At 43.4% G+C, this 17,041-nt stretch overlaps 1 protein-coding gene across 4 annotated transcripts in view; it reads right to left on the reverse strand.

The window, feature by feature from the left end:
- Positions 1–10,869: 10,869 nt before the first annotated feature.
- Positions 10,870–17,041, reverse strand: part of LOC121538455 (vitamin D3 receptor A) — a 96,690-nt gene continuing 90,518 nt past the window's right edge. For all 4 annotated transcript variants that reach the window (XM_041846478.2, XM_041846479.2, XM_041846477.2 and 1 more), the window contains exons 7-9: positions 16,567–16,721; positions 15,486–15,602; positions 10,870–15,291 (exon numbers count right to left, since the gene is read on the reverse strand). In XM_041846478.2, coding sequence (XP_041702412.1) covers positions 15,038–15,291; positions 15,486–15,602; positions 16,567–16,721 — 526 coding nt within the window. In that variant the 3' untranslated portion in view covers positions 10,870–15,037. The remainder of the gene's footprint in view (positions 15,292–15,485; positions 15,603–16,566; positions 16,722–17,041) is intronic.

The following is a 17,041-nucleotide window of genomic DNA, read 5'->3' on the forward strand; positions in this document are numbered from 1 at the left end:
GAGGAGGATTTTCCAATACCAGAATTCCTCTCAACCCACACATACTTCCTACAGTTACAGCCGTCAACATGGAATCAGCTGGAGGTATGGAGAGCAGTGCAAGTGAGTGGAATTGAGGAAAAAGAGCTGCTGTTCCATATTAAAGTTGTGACTGTTATACAATAAATCATTGGGATATCAAATGGACAATTACAATGTTCCAGTTCCTATTGTCTTAAAGGTGAATGTTAGCAATTTTTTGTGGAGTGAGAAGAGTATGATTTCCCATCCTGCAATCTGAGCGAACGACTGGGATACACACTTCAATCCGAATTCCAGTCCCCAAAAAATATGTACTATTTTTACCACCATTACACTCCATAGAGGGAAAGCACGAGCCCTGAGCTTTTGGTTTTCCCGTAGATATGTTGTCCCTCCAGAAATGAAAATAAACACACGGAAAACCAGAAGGATAAATTTGGCTGCTTGTGTGGAAAAGTCGTTTTTTCTGTCTCTGTGAATGCTCTCTTGCGTGCATCCTTAAAAATAGATAGTTGAGGGGCAGTCAGGGGAAACGTTGGAAAGAAAAGAAAGAATGTAGTGGATGATTAAGTACATTAATGGCTGGCGTTGAGTGTCCACAGAGAAACAAAGAGGGAATCATTTATATTTTGCTTATAAACGTGCAAGGAGGGATGAATACTTCACAAAGCATAGATCACCCAGAATATCTATGGTACACAAGTAAATCAAAACGAACAAATGCCAAGTAAGAATTTTGGACCATATGAGTATCATAAATCATATAGTGTAATGCAAAAGATAGAAACAGAAGTCATGTTAAAATACATATGCAAAACAAGACAATGCCATATGCTGGCTGTGATCATTAGAAAGAGTCGTCAGAGGAGGGTTTGCTCTCACTGGCTAATCTGCTGCTGATGTTTGTTAAATTCTGTCTGCTCAGCTTTGACTAACGGACACAGTATCACCTGTTGCTCCATATCTAACTGGGAATCCCATTGGGTAATCTGGGAAACGTCTCGCTGAAATAACAAACTGCCCAGCTTTGGTATCACAAACAGATAAATTTTTTGACAAATTCCTCCCAGTGCAAGCCAGTGATATAGCAGCTACATTTAAACTGCCAAAATAAAGGAAACGCTTGAGTAAATGAGGCATACAAAGTATATTGAAAGCAGGTGCTTCCACACTGGTGTTGTTCCTGAGTTAATTAAGCAATTAACATCCCATCATGCTTAGGGTCATGTATAAAAATGCTACCATGGCTAGAAGAGATCTCAGTGACTTTGAAAGAGGGGTCTCAAAGGAGCATAGGGTGTGTGTGTCACCAGATCTCAACCCAATTTAACACTTGCGCCTGAGACAGCGTTTTCCACCACCATCAACAAAACACCAAATGATGGAATTTCTCAAGGAAGAATGGCGTCGCATCCCTCCAATATAGTTCCAGACACTTGTAGAATCTATGCCAAGACGCAATGAAGCTGTTCTGGCTGCTCAAAGCCCTATTAAGACACGTTATGTTGGTGTTTCCTTTATTTTGGCAGTTACCTGTATATTGTAGCTGGTGTATAGGGTGGGTCTAGTATATAGTTTAGTCTGCCTCTTGGCAGTGACAATGGCTGCTTCGCTTCTCCAGCTGCAGTAACAGTTGTCTGCTGACCTCCACGGTAACGTGAGCCACACTGTTATCGGATCCAGGGTGCTTTTCCTCCCCGGGAAAGAAAAATACGTAGGGGAGGAAGAGGAGAAGGAGGAGAGAGCGAGAGAGGGGGGCAGAGGGTTTGGTCATGGTCCCATGTGGGAATATTTAATAACAAACATTAAAAATACCACAGAAATCCTTAACCACATTCCCACGGTCTGACTGTAGCCAGGCCCTGACAGCAGGGTTAGAAATACCAGCCACTGGACCCGCTCCAGAGAGTGCAAGCGCGTGCACACACACAATAAACCAGCACACTTCTACACTGAGTAAACCAAACATTAGGAACACCTTCCTAATATTGAGTTGCGCAACCCGCCCGCCCGCCCCCGCCTTCAGAACAGCCTCAATTCGTTGGGGCATGGACTCTACAAGGGGACGAAAGCGTTCCATAGGGATGCTGGCCCATGTTGACTCAAATACTTCCCACAGTTGTGTCAAGTTGGCTGGATGTCCTTTTGGGTAGTGGACCATTCTTGATAGACACGGGAAACTGTTGAGTGTGAAAAACCCAGCAGCATTGCAGTTCTTGACACAAACCGGTACGCCTGGCACCTACTACCATACCCCGTTCAAAGGCACTTACAACATATTCGGAAAGTATTCAGACCCCTTCACTTTTTCCACATTTTGTTACGTTACAGCCTTATTCTAAAATTGATCAAATATTTTTTTCTCAACTACACACACACACACACAATACCCCAGAATGACAAAGCGAAAACAGAATTTTTGCTAATTTATTAAAACAGAAATACATTAACATAAGTACTCAGACCCGAAATAGAGCTCAGGTGCATCCTGTTTCCATTGATCATCCTTGAGATGTTTCTACAACTTGATTGGAGTCCACCTGTGGTAAATTGAATTGATTGGACATGATTTGGAAAGGCACAGACCTGTCTATATAAGGTCCCACAGTTGACAGTGCATGTCAGAGCATAAACCAAGCCATGATGTCGAAGGAATTGTCCGTAGAGCTCCGAGACATGATTGTGTTGAGGCACAGATCTGGGGAAGGGTACCAAAACATTTCTGCAGCATTGAAGGTCCCCAAGAACACAGTGGCCTCCATCATTCTTAAATGGAAGAAGTTTGGAACCACCAAGACTTTTCCTAGAGCTGGCCGACCGGCCAAACTGAGCAATCGGTGGAGAAAGGCCTTGGTCAGGGAGGTGACCAATAACCCGATGGTCACTCTGACAAAGCTCCAGAGTTCCTCTGTGGAGATGGGAGAACCTTCCAGAAGGACAACCATCTCTGCAGCACTCCACCAATCAGGCCTTTATGGTAGAGTGGCCAGACGGAAGGCACTCATCAGTAAAAGGAACATGACAGCCCGCTTGGAGTTTGCCAGAAGGCACCTAAAGGACTCTCAGACCATGAGAAACAAGATTCTCTGGTCTGATGAAACCAAAATTTAACTCTTTGGCCTGAATGCCAAGCGTCACTTCTGGACGAAACCAGGCACCGCTCATCACCTGACCAATACCATCCCTACGGTGAAGCGTGGTGGTGGCAGCATCATGCTGTGGGGATGTTTTCCAGCGGCAGGGACTGGGAGACCAGTCAGGATCGAGGGAAAGATGAACGGAGCAAAGTACAGAGAGATCCTTGATGAAAACCTGCTCCAGAGCGCTCAGGACCTCAGACGTCATACCCAAGAAGACTCGAGGATGTAATCATTGCCAAAGGTGCTTCAACAAAGTACTGAGTAAAGGGTCATAAAAATCCTTCTTTAACCTGTCTCCTCCCCTTCATCTACACTGATTGAAGTGGATTTAACAAGTGCCATCAATAAGGGATCATAGCTTTCAACTGGATTCACCTGGTCAGTCTGTCATGGAAAGAGCATGTTTCCCTAATGTTTTCTATCCTCAGTGGATACAGACTTATCAGTTTGTCAATAGAAACACATGAATACACAAACACAAACACTGTAAAGAGCAAGAACATGCTCACAACATAAACCATAACATATGTGATGTGTCAAGATGCATCACACGCACACACAATAGTAAAGCGAGGAAGTGTTGATAACAGTAGATAGTGGTACTGGTTAGCAATATCTTCCCTTTAAGGGAAGGCTTTCTGGCACTGTTCTCTCAAGCAGACACTTCCACCAGGCCGCATCCTGTCCTCCCTAGCTACAGATTGGAAGGCCGGACAGTGGCTTCTGTGCTGTGGGGTAGGAAACCAAAAGGTCCATTACTTTCCGCTGCTGAAACAATGTGTCTCGGGAGAGGCGGGCTTGTCGTTTGTCTGGAGTGGGTCTCCCCAGCTCCTGCTGCTTGGCCTGGTCACCTATTATACTTCCTGGTGCTACAGCTTAATAAACCCTCCATGGAACACAACATTCTGGATCGAGGGTCCCTAGCACTTACTGTAGAAAGATAAAAAAAATAATCGGTAATTGATAGTTATCAGACCTTTAACAAGTGCTAGATTCTATCCCCTTTCCCTGGAGCACTTAGATCTAGTCAAATAATTAATAGGTAATTGATAGTTATCGGCTATCAGAAGCTAGATTCTCCCCCACCTCAAGTGGGTTGCAAAGTACATTCACGCGGTCGCCAGAGGCTCCATGACCCCATCACTGGGATTAGAGATTCCTGCCAGGGATTCCATTTGCCTTCCCTTCATGTTTAATTCGTGCTTCAGCACTGTTACCACAGGCCTTTTTTCTCCCCTAACCTCCTCATTCTCCCATAGCAGTCTAGCCCAAACCGCCATGCCACCGCCTCCATCCCCCTCTCCTCCTCAGCTGAACTGAACCACCCAGTGCCCCACTTGCTCTCCTCCCCACAGCTCAGGGCCAAGGACAACCTCCCTCCTCAGAGCTGCCAAACTAGCCCTGTGAAACTCAAACTAGCCCATCTGGGCCACTGCAAGAGGAGCAATCAGGAGGGGGAGTCATAGGCTTTAACCGCTTTAGGCCACATTCTCCTCAGGGGTATTTTGGCGCACTGCGAGGCATACTCCCCTGTAAATCTACTTCATGTGTAGTCCAGTGGAGATATGTTGGACATACAGTGCATTCGGAAAGTATTCAGACCCCTTCCCTTTCTCCACATTATTACGTTAGAGCCTTATTCTAAAATGGATAACAATTTTTTCAATCTACACACAATACCCCATAATCAGAGAAAAAACAGGTTTTTAGACATTTTTGCAAATTTAATACAAATACACAAAAATACCTTATTTACATGAGTATTCAGACCCTTTGCTATGAGACTCAAAATTGAGCTTAGGTGCATTCTGTTTCCATTGATCATCCATTGATCATAACTTGATTGTATATTCAATTCATTGGACATGATTTGCAAAAAGGCACACACCTGTCTATATACAGTGAGGGAAAAAAGTATTTGATCCCCTGCTGATTTTGTACATTTGCCCACTGACAAAGAAATTATCAGTCTATACATTTTATGGTAGGTTTATTTGAACAGTGAGAGACAGAATAACAACAAAAAATCCAGAAAAACGCATGTCAAAAATGTTATAAATTGATTTGCATTTTAATGAGGGAAATAAGTATTTGACCCCCTCTCAATCAGAAAGATTTCTGGCTCCCAGGTGTCTTTTATACAGGTAACGAGCTGAGATTAGGAGCACACTCTTAAAGGGAGTGCTCCTAATCTCATTTTGTTACCTGTATAAAAGACACCTGTCCACAGAAGCAATCAATCAATCAGATTCCAAACTCTCCACCATGGCCAAGACCAAAGAGCTCTCCAAGGATGTCAGGGACAAGATTGTAGACCTACACAAGGCTGGAATGGGCTACAAGACCATCGCCAAGCAGCTTGGTGAGAAGGTGACAACAGTTGGTGCGATTATTCGCAAATGGAAGAAACACAAAATAACTGTCAATCTCTCTCGGCCTGGGGCTCCATGCAAGATCTCACCTCGTGGAGTTGCAATGATCATGAGAACGGTGAGGAATCAGCCCAGAACTACACGGGAGGATCTTGTCAATGATCTCAAGGCAGCTGGGACCATAGTCACCAAGAAAACAATTGGTAACACACTACGCCGTGAAGGACTGAAATCCTGCAGCGCCCGCAAGGTCCCCCTGCTCAAGAAAGCACATATACAGGCCCGTCTGAAGTTTGCCAATTAACATCTGAATGATTCAGAGGAAACCAGGTACCATCCCTACGGTGAAGCATGGTGGTGGCAGCATCATGCTGTGGGGATGTTTTTCAGCGGCAGGGGCTGGGAGACTAGTCAGGATCGAGGGAAAATAAGCGGAGCAAAGTACAGAGAGATCCTTGATAAAAACCTGCCCCAGAGCGCTCAGGACCTCAGACTGGGGCGAAGATTCACCTTCCAACAGGACAACAACCCTAAGCACACAGCCAAGGCAACGCAGGAATGGCTTCGGGAGAAGTCTCTCAATGTCCTTGAGTGGGCCAGCCATAGCCCGGACTTGAACCCGATCTAACGTCTCTGGAGAGACCTGAAAATAGCTGTGCAGCTCCCCATCCAACCTGACAGAGCTTGAGAGGATCTGCAGAGAGTAATGGGAGAAACTCCCCACATACAGGTGTGCCACGCTTGTAGCGTCATATCCAACAAGACTCGAGGCTGTAATCGCTGCCAAAGGTGCTTCAACAAAGTACTGAGGAAAGGGTCTGAATACTTATGTAAATGTGATTTCAGTTAATAATTTTTTTTGCAAACATTTCTAAAAACCTGTTTTTGTTTGTCATTATAGGGTATTGTGTGTAGATTGATGAGGGGAAAAAAACAATTTAATCAATTTTAGAATAAGGCTGTAACGTAAAAAAAATGTGGAAAAAGTAAAGGGATCTGAATACTTTCCGAATGCACTGTATTTATGCTGTTATACTCAGCGTTATTCCAGGAAGTAACATCTGAATCTCTGAGCAGAGCAGGATATGACTAATCTCAGAAGGGGGCTGAATCAATAACTTGACTGTGAGCGGTTTGTTGAGTAAAATGCAGGAATGTTATTTTATTAACACTTCAGAGTGAGTCCTTCATGAGGCAATCATGACGCACACAGATAATTAGCAATCACTGTTTCACAGCATCTGGCTAGTGTTTTCAAGGCACATATAAAAGGAGGTTATTGCCAACCCAAAGACTTCAGTCATTCCACACCAACGTGTAAGGCACCATCCAGTTCGACGGGTCCACTTCAGACCCCTTCAAAATCTGTGGTGGAGTAAAACAAGGATGTGTGCTGGCACCCACCTCGCCAGCAACTTCACTTACCTTGGGTCCACCATCACCAACAGCCACATCGGAAATGCACCCTCCACCTTTGGTAAACTTACATATAGGGTATGGAACAACCACAGTACACACAAAAGGTACAGGGTGTGAAAAGCCTGTGTCACCAGCTCACTCCTTTATGGCAGCGAAACCTGGACACTAGATTCACAGCAAGAGCGAAGGCTAAACAACTTTCAGTTGCACTGCCTGAGGCGAATACTGGACATCACCTGGAAGGACAGGATCACACATAATGCAGTCCTGGAGAGAGCACAGCTATGTACTATCTCCTGAGGCAGCGACGACTTCGCTGGCTGGACCACGTCCGTCGGAATTATAATTCCCCATGCAGAATTGTCCGCTGGAAAGAGACCAACTGGCCACCCACAGCTACGCTATAAAGAGGTCTGCAAGCAAGACCTCAAGTCCTTTGCCATCAACATCGACACCTGGGAAGATGCCGCCCAGGACCGTCTCCACTGGCAGCAGGGACTTCGCAGCGGGCTGCAGAAAAGCGAAATTAACCTTGGCTCAACACAGAAGCAAAGATGAAAGAACAACATCTACAAACACCCGGAAAGGCCTACAAATGTGACATCTGTGGCAGAGTCTGCCTCTCACGGATTGGACTTCACAGCCACATCAGACACTGTGCTGAGACCTAACCCCTCAAGGCACAAGAAATCTATAGTCTCCCTAGACTGCGATGCCGACAACAGGGAAAGTCGAGGCTAAGGAAATATTTTATATTTTGCACCGCAGAAGAAATATCCCAGAATTGTCTCTCCTTTTCTTCAACCATCTGTCTGCCTCTCCCAGGAAGTGCAGACTCCTGTACATGGAAGGCATTCTAGTGGGTCACATGGCAGAGAGCGGAGATTGGCCTAATGATGTTTGGATGACTTTCACAAAAGACGCCAAACAGCCGGCCTCCTCCTCCTCCTTGTGAGAGCATCTTCTCAGCCATAATGGGGCCCAATTTAAGTGTAAAGTAAGGACGATAAAAACTCAACACAACCACTCAATTGCACTTACAAATCTCACACAAACTTTCAGAAAGCAAGCCAAGCCATATGATCACCACCAACCAATTACGCATGTGAACTTACAAACAAAACCCTCATTCATTTTCCCCACTCGACCTCTCGCTGATCCCTAGAACCAATTCATATATGCATGATTCACACTAGTCCCAACAACATGACTGGGGAGGAGGGCCAGTTGACTGAGGGAAGGAAGTTGACTGAGCAGGGGACTAGCTCCCTCTACTGGCCAAATGGGATAAAACAAGTGCAATTATTTTGGTGAGGAAGGCATCAATAAAACAGCAAGGGCTTTTGTGCCATGTTAACAAATGTATTCAATTTTCAAGACTTATACAGGCCCACCTTGAGGGTAACAAATATAGTATGTTTCTTTTTGAGAAAATAGGAAAATACACATGGATGTTTGCATCATTATGTACAGCGGTTTATTTGTGACTTTCCAAAACATTATATACTACATACAATGCACATAAATCAATGCACAATGGATCAACTTCAGAAGAATAAAAGAAACGTCAAAGAAACAGAACGGGCGGTGATTGAACAAAGACAATGATAATACTATCAATTAGAGCAATGACAAGGCTATGTTGAAAGACAGTTTGAAGCATCGAGTCATGAGAATTACATGGTGTGCATGTATAAAAGTACTTATCTTGGGACTTTGAGATCAATTACAATGATTGATTACTAATGAGAAATGGTCTGGCTATCAGAAGTCACAGTCAACAAAATGCCACATCCAACTAGTCCAAGAGTACACCAGTGTGTGTTGCATTTTTGGAACAACTTTTCACAAGATCAATTTGGATGCTTCTTCATCAACTCAATAGTAACATATTGTCCTTTGAGAATGCATTAAGGATTAAAAACAAACACAAAGGAGAACTCGACCACTAGCGCTTGCTAACAACTATTTACTGGCATCCAACAGGAGTAAAGCGGTCCAGATTCAGAACAGTTCACACCGCCTTCCATTCCAGTGACACTTCCGCTACATACAGTGTACCAACTGTATTTGGCAGAAGTATACATAGGCTCTAATAACTACGTTAGCATAGCATGGCACTTAACATAAAAATGAGGAAGAATGGCCATTTGTTATATTTCACACAAATATACTGAACCACATCCTCTCTGCAGAACAATGCACTATGACGGTCTATAGGAATTAAATAAAAACGTTGTCAGGTCTGACATGGTGTCTATATACATGTTATGTTGGCCTTATGTATGCCCCTTAAGCATCACCTATAGTGCATTCGGAAAGAATTCAGACCCCTTGACTTTTTTTTCACATTTTGTTACGTTACAGCCTTATTCTAAAATTGATTATATACATTTTTTCCCTCCACAATCAACACACAATACCCCATAATGACAAAGCGAAAACAGGTTATTATAAATTTTTGCAAATGTATTAAAAATAATAAACAGAAATACCTTATTTACATAAGTATTCAGACCCTTTGCTATGAGACTCGAAATTGAGCTCAGGTGCATCCTGTTTCCATTGATCATCCTTTAGATGTTGCTACAACTTAATTGGAGTACACCAGTGGTAAATTCAATTGATTAGACCTGATTTGGAAAGGCACACACCTGTCTATATAAGGTCCCACAGTTGACAGTGCATGTCAGAGCAAAAACCAAGCCATGAAGTCAAATATTTTTGCAGCATTCAAGGTCCCCAAGAACAGTGGAGTCCATCAGTCTTAAATGGAAGAAGTTTGGAACCACCAAGACTCTTCCTAGAGCTGGCCGCCCGGCCAAACTGAGCAATCGGTGGAGAAGGGCCTTGGTCACTCTGACAGCGCTCCAGAATTCCTCTGTGGAGATGGAAGAACCTTCCAGAAGGACAACCATCTCTGCAGCACTCCACACCAAATCAGGCCTTTATGGTAGAGTGGCCAGACGGAAGTCACTCCTCAGTAAAAGGAACATGACATCCCGCTTGGAGTTAGCCAAAAGGCACTTAAAGACTCTCAGACCATGAGAAACAAGATTCTCTGGTCTGATGAAATCAAGATTGAACTCTTTGGCCTGAATGCCAAGCGTCACATCTGGAGGAAAGCTGACACCATCCCTACGGATGCAACATGCTGTGGGGATGTTTTTCAGCGGCAGGGAGACTAGTCAGGATGAAAACCTGCTCCAGAGCGCTCAGGACCTCAGACTGGGGCAAAGGTTCACCTTCCAACAGGACAATGACCCTAAGCACACAGCCAAGACAACGCAGGAGTGGCTTCGGGACAAGTCTCTGAATGTCCTTGAGTGGCCCAGCCAGAGCTCTGACTTGAACCCGATCAAACATCTCTGGAGAGACCTGAAAATAGCTGTGCAGCGACGCTCCCCATCCAACCTGACAGAGCTTGAGTGGATCTGCAGATTAGAAATGGGAGAAACTCCCCAAATACAGGTTATGCCAAGCTTGTAGCGTCATACCCAAGAAGACTTGAGGCTGTAATTGCTGCCAAAGGTGCTTCAACAAAGTACTGAGTAAAGGGTCTGAATACTTAATGTGCAAACATTTCTAAAAACCTGTTTTTGCTTTGTCATTATGTGGTATTGTGTGTAGATTGATGAGGGAAAAAACGATTGTATCCATTTTAGTATAAGGCTGTACCATAACAAAATTTGGAAAAGGTCAAGGGGTCTGAATACTTTCCGAATGCACTATGTTTGAAGGAATCTGGCTAAAGAGAGCTTCATAGCTTTCAAGATAAAGCATATTTGCATCCGGTGGATCACTATTTGACATGTGCTTCCCAGCAGGGGTGAGCTGATGGTTATGTTCTCCTAACCACTAAAGATTGATTTGACAATAAAAGGAATGTAGTTGTGAAAAGCCATTTGAACAATGTCTTAAATCAGAAAAAAAGTCCTTTGTTTTATTAAACCCCTGATATTGTCCCAAAATAAGGCTCCGGGTTCTAGGCACACCAAGGTAACTGAGCTAAAATGTGCATTCAATGTTAAAAGACAAACTGTTAATGACCCTGCGATGCCTCCATCATTGCAGATTTGCTATAGTGATCATCAGTAATAGATTTCAGACGAAAGTCAGAGCACAGAGACAGAAATACGAGTGCATCATTGGCAAAATACTGCTGGTGAAAGTGTGGACACAGTGTGTGCACATACTGTAGTAATGTGTTTGTTTGTGGTATGTGTGTGTGCATGTGTGTGAGAAAGCGCATATTAAAAGAGGTAGCAGATAACGTTCAGAGCAAAAAGAAAAGATTCCAAAAGTGACCAGCATTAATATGACTAGACTAAAACAGCCTTTCCTCCTCAGAGATCCGCATACCATCATCTCTTTTCTCATCTCTCTATCCAAAGAAAAATGTTTTGCCCCTCAAGAAGAAATCACAGACATAGGAATGGGAAAATCTCCCCAGCCATCACTACAGAGAAACTATGACTATACACACAACTTCCTTGAGTCCTTTATAGAAACATATTTAAACAGTATGCTTTGTTGGTAAAGCACTGTGCCACCATAGGGCTGTGTCCTGTACGTCAGCGTTTTACAATAAAGACCTGGATTCCAGAGTGATGAGCTATGAGTAAAAGAGGCAGTAGAACACTTTGCTGAGGGCAGACTGAGCAAGCGACTGCAAAGACGCAAGACAACTAAAACATCAAGACAGGATCCCAACATATCAGTTTCATAAAACATTTCATAAATCTTGAAACTACATCATATCACCTACTATGCAGATCGCTAACTGACGCTAACTTAGGCCTCCAGCATGAGGAAGCGATGTCATAATATCCCAGCTACAAGCTGAAGGTGACACTTAATAAAAAGAGGAGCCATTTCAGCCCCCCAACACTAAGAGACGTGGAGTGGCGACAGCCTCCTCTTGATCTGTAGGCTTATTTTGAGATGTGTTGAGGTAAATCATCCAGCATTTGAGTAAAAGGAATAAATAAAATGAATTAGTGTAAAAATAGATGAAACAACCATGCCAAAAATACATGTGCGGATGGGAGAGGTAGTTTGTTTTGGTTAACACAGCGCCTGGCGGCACGACTCTGTATACAATCAAGTCTTAACAGGGATTCAGGATTAGGGTTGCAAAATCCCAGGAACTTTCAATAAAAGTCCCCAGAATTTTGCAACCCTATTCAGGATTCAGCTTGCTTCACACATTACCAGAGCAATACAACAGAGCCACCAGAAACCAGCAGCAACCATACAGGCAAAAATGTAGGTTGGGCCGCTGTGAGCGTTGCCTTATCAGGAACCTGCCTGCATTCATTTACGGATCTTAATATTACACTGAAAGAAGAAATGTATTACTTCTCTCTATGTATTATTTTTTGCCAATCCAGGTTATTTCAGTCAGTAAACCTGACAAGGCACTGATCACAGAGACACTGCCTCAAATCAGCCATGGTGACTGCATGATATACATACTATTAGTGATTCCTCAGCATCACTTATTCCTCACAATAAAATACTGATCAGGACTGGACAAAGTGGCAGTGGGAACCATTGATTCAGACGCACTATGATGCTTTGTTTTTTTTGTGGAACGTTGCGGCCTGCCTCTAACACGATTGTCTTGCTGTGATAACAAAGAAAAACAGACAGACACTGTGTGTGAAAACAATGTGATCCCTCTATACTGGGTTTGCAACACGGCTCTCTAAGCAGTTTCACTTCAAAGAAACAACTTGACGAAAAACAGAACACTGCAGAGGTTGCTGAAGAGAAAGTCGTGGTGTGTGTGAATGTATGCGTGTGTGTGTGTGTGTTTGGGTCACTGTGTTATGTTTGGTTCCCTTCTATGCTATTATGAACATTTTCTGTTTCATTGAGGTATCTGTTAAATGTTGAACAGAGTTTTGTAAGGCTACCGAGGTGGAGTTGCTGACCTGCGTTGGGAGAGAGGGGTGCAGTTTCTGGGGTGTGTCTTTCTGAGCCAGCTTGGCAGCAGGCAGAGAGCTCTTGGAGGAGTTCCTCCCATTAGAGTCCCTGATCCCATCTTTCCTGCATTCCTTTACATTGGTTTATGCATACGTGATAGGTAAAAAAAAAAGTCAGCTTTCTCCACATGACCTGGTTTACACACAGTGGGGTCTGAACAAGGGCTGCAATGTATTCTGTGATTCTTATTCTAAAATTATTCTTTAGATTTGTTATACACTTCTATACAGTCTCAGGGTTCACTCCTGAGTCCACCTCCCCAAGCTCTCCTCACTAGATCAGTTCGATGTCAGTCACTTCCTAGGTAAGGGACGTCCCCTATCTGAGTGACATATTCAAAGCCGCTACGCACAAACTCAGTCCCATCAGCCCTTGGTGCACTACAGCCATTGAGTTGGGCCTGAATGGCTGCTGTCGCGTTAAAGCTATGAAGAGTCCTGCGCGGCTGGCTGCTGTTCTATTGCACAAAAAAAGGTGTTGGTTGGCATGTTGAAGAGAGGCATGCCCGTCGCTACGGTGACTGATTGATTGGCCTGTATCCTTGTCAGTTTGAGTTGAGGCAGTGTTAGTAGTAAAGCGCATGATTGTGTTTGTTGTCTTTTTCCTGGTTCCAACGGTATGGTAGCTTTCCAGAGCAGCTTTACAGAGCAGCAGGTTGAGTCAGAATGTCTCCTTGGTATGTGAGAAGGTCTTGGCGCAGCTGAACGAACGCTGATTTTCGGAAACAATCTTGATTGAAATAAAACCAGTCCAAAGTAATGAGTTTGCATCAAAGCAATTATAGATATATAGTTGTCAAAGCTTATCGATACCTCAACATAAGAAAATAGTCCATCTCATTTTTGCATATATATCCAGAGCATTCTTCTCAACTGAATTATCTTAGTATTTGCCAACTTTTTCATTATGTACAGAAATAACAAGTGGTATTTACAGGCAATGACCACAAGAGGGCGAGCCAGACCTGCAGAACACTCCTGTGATATGCTGAACTTTTGACCTACTAAGCTAAACCAAAAGACTCTCAAACAAACTGGTGGGGGCGAATTTGTGATTGTATTTTACCGGGATTAGAATTTGATCTAGCCTTAAAAGCATCTTCAGATTTGATTTAAAAGTTTTAGTAATTACAACAGTAATCATTACATCCTGACAGACAGGTTTGACTGAAGAGGCCAACCGTTTTTTTTAACAATCCCCCTTGATTGTAGGCTTGCGTACATATTAAGTAAAGTGTACATTGTACACTGAACAATAATCAGGCTAACTTCTCCCCGAGGGACGGCCGTTAGTCACCTTACTAGGTTAGTTTAGCTAATCTTATTTTAGCTAGCCAATTATGCAGAATTAAAATGAACTAAAACCATGTTGCTCTTTCCTCTTATGAAGGCAAGAGCTTTTAAAAAATAAAAAAAATGTTGAAGTGGGCAACAGATCCAAATAGTTACCAGATTTTCCACACATATCCTGTGTGTAGCCTACACTTTAACCGATCCATTAATTGTGACTTAAACACAGATGTCAGTCCTACTACTAAACACTCAGTCAGAGCCTGTGCGCAACACCCTCGTGGTCATTCAATATACAAACATCAAAAATAGAAGGCCCCTCACACTCTACTCAGGGTGTGTCTGTGCGTGTATGCTTGTGTGCATGCATTACATGTTTTACATTTGAAACACCCCATGTCAACACATACACACATTCATATGCACACAAATAGGGCCTACATAGCCTATAATATACAGAAGATTACTCATCCATTTGTTTTAATCGAAACAACCTTTTTCTTTTTTAAATATAGATATTAGCTTATATGTATTTATATATATATATATATATATACATACAAATACATTCTATTTGAAATTCCCTTTTTCTTATCAACGGGAAATTCCAACCTTATCAAAGCCCCTCCCTCCTCTCTTCACCCATAATCCCCTAATTAACCCCCCAAAACCTTCTCTTTGACAGTGTGACTATCAGGTCCATTCGGCTATCCCCCCTCAGAGATCCTTCCATCCCTGAACCCTCCATCCAGCAACTCAACTCCATCTAGGTGGTTCCTCATGGGGAGGGGGGTCGGAGGGGCTGCTATGACACCTCGCTCCCAAACACCTCCAGCACCAGCGGGGTGAGCTGCATGCTGTGCTCGGGCTGGAAGGACAGCGAGCGGTACTGCTTGGAGTGCTCCTCGTTGAGGCTGCGCAGGTCGGCCAGCTTCTGGATCATCCTGGCGTAGAGCAGCCGTCCTCCTGGGTGGTTCACCCTGATGTAGGCCTGGAGCACCTCCGACAGACGGTCCTGGAGAACCTCGATCTTAGCGTGGTCCTGCACCCCCGGACGATCTACAGGGAGGGGAGGAGGGAGGAGAGAGAGGCCCTTAAAAGGAGGGGTGGAGAGAGGGGAATGCACACAAAAAATGGCATACAAACAGAACCAAACACGCTGCACATGCGCGCACAAACACACACAAGGCATACATGTACAAAAGCATGCAAAGCACACTAACAAGCACACATGACAGTAAGCGGGTAGATACCAGGAGACAGCAGGCAGATGGCCATGAGCAGCACGTGTTCCTCCTCATGGAGCTTGAGTTTCTTCAGGCCCACCTGGAACTTCACCAGCGGCTCCAACAGGTCCAGAGTGTGACCCGCTACAAAGAGGGGCGAACAGTGGGTAAGTGTGTGCTCATGTGGTTTGACACTGCCCTCCATGTTTATTTGAACAGTGAAGCTAAAATGTTTACATTTGTCTCGATACTCCAGCATTTTGGATTTGCGATGAAAGCACTTTATATATCTAGTGCCCCCATTTGAAGAAGTCATAAGAATTTGGACAAATTCACTTATAGTGTGTTAAAGTAGTCAAATGTGTAGTATTTGGTCCCATATTCCTAGCACACAATGACTACTACATCAAGCTTGTGACGCTACAAACTTGAATGCATTTGCAGTTTGATTTGGTTGTATTATGTTTTTCCCAATAGGAACTGAATGGTGAATAATGTATTGTGTCATTTTGGAGTCACTTTTATTAAAAAATTCAATAGACTATGTTTCTGAACACTTCTACATTAATGTGGATGCTGCCATGATTAGGAATAATCATGAAGTTAAGCAATTTCTGCATAGTGCAACTTTAATGTAGAAGTGTTCAGAAACATCTTCTATTCTTATTTGTAATAAAAGTCACTCCAAAATGACAACTCATTATTTATCATTCATTTCTATTGGTCACAACCAAAACGAACAGCATATGCATCCAACAAGTTTGCAGAGTCACAAGCTTGATGTAATCATTGCGTGCTAGGAATATGGGACCAAATACTAAACTTTTAACTAATTTAATACGCTATAAGTGAATTTGTTCAAATACTTACGAATTCTTCAAATTGGGGGACTAGATACATAGTGCTTTCATTTCTAAACGGTAAAAGAGATATGAAAATACCCTAAAATACAAGGTGACATTCTGCACAGTTTCTTCATATAAAACATTTCATCTCTAACCCAAAATGCTGGAGTATGGAGCCAAATTTAAACATTTTAGCTTTACTGTCCAAATAAATACGGAGGGCAGTTTATGTACAGTGTGTAGAGTGTGTACACGTTTTTCACCCTTGGTGACGTCTTTGACGCAGTACTTGAAGTCAGGGCCACCACCACAGCTCCAGGACATGTCCTCTAGGTTGAAGGACTGGTTGGAACGCAGCATAATTATCTCGATGGCACTTGACTTCAGCAGGGCAATCTGGTCCTCAGCAGTGAGCCCTCTGGAAACACACACACACAGTACATGTTTTGAGCCAAACATGCAGATTGACAGGGTGCCCTCACCCATCATCACATCACACACAGAGGGCCTCATCTGCTTTTATTTTACCAGATGAGAAACTGTGGCAATAGCAACCTGTTTCTCCCAACGTGAAATTCAGTCCAGATTTGATGGCAGAGATGTAAAGACAGTCTTCCATTGGTACCAAAATATTACGGAATCAGCATTACAACAAACCAAGGCTGGAATCTTGCAGCACATTGGACAATATCATTATTCTCTTTCGTAACTAAACAATGTAGCTCTTATCCTTGAAAC

The sequence above is a fragment of the Coregonus clupeaformis genome, chromosome 24 (assembly GCF_020615455.1).
Source record: "Coregonus clupeaformis isolate EN_2021a chromosome 24, ASM2061545v1, whole genome shotgun sequence".
Taxonomy (NCBI): Eukaryota; Metazoa; Chordata; class Actinopteri; order Salmoniformes; family Salmonidae; genus Coregonus; species Coregonus clupeaformis.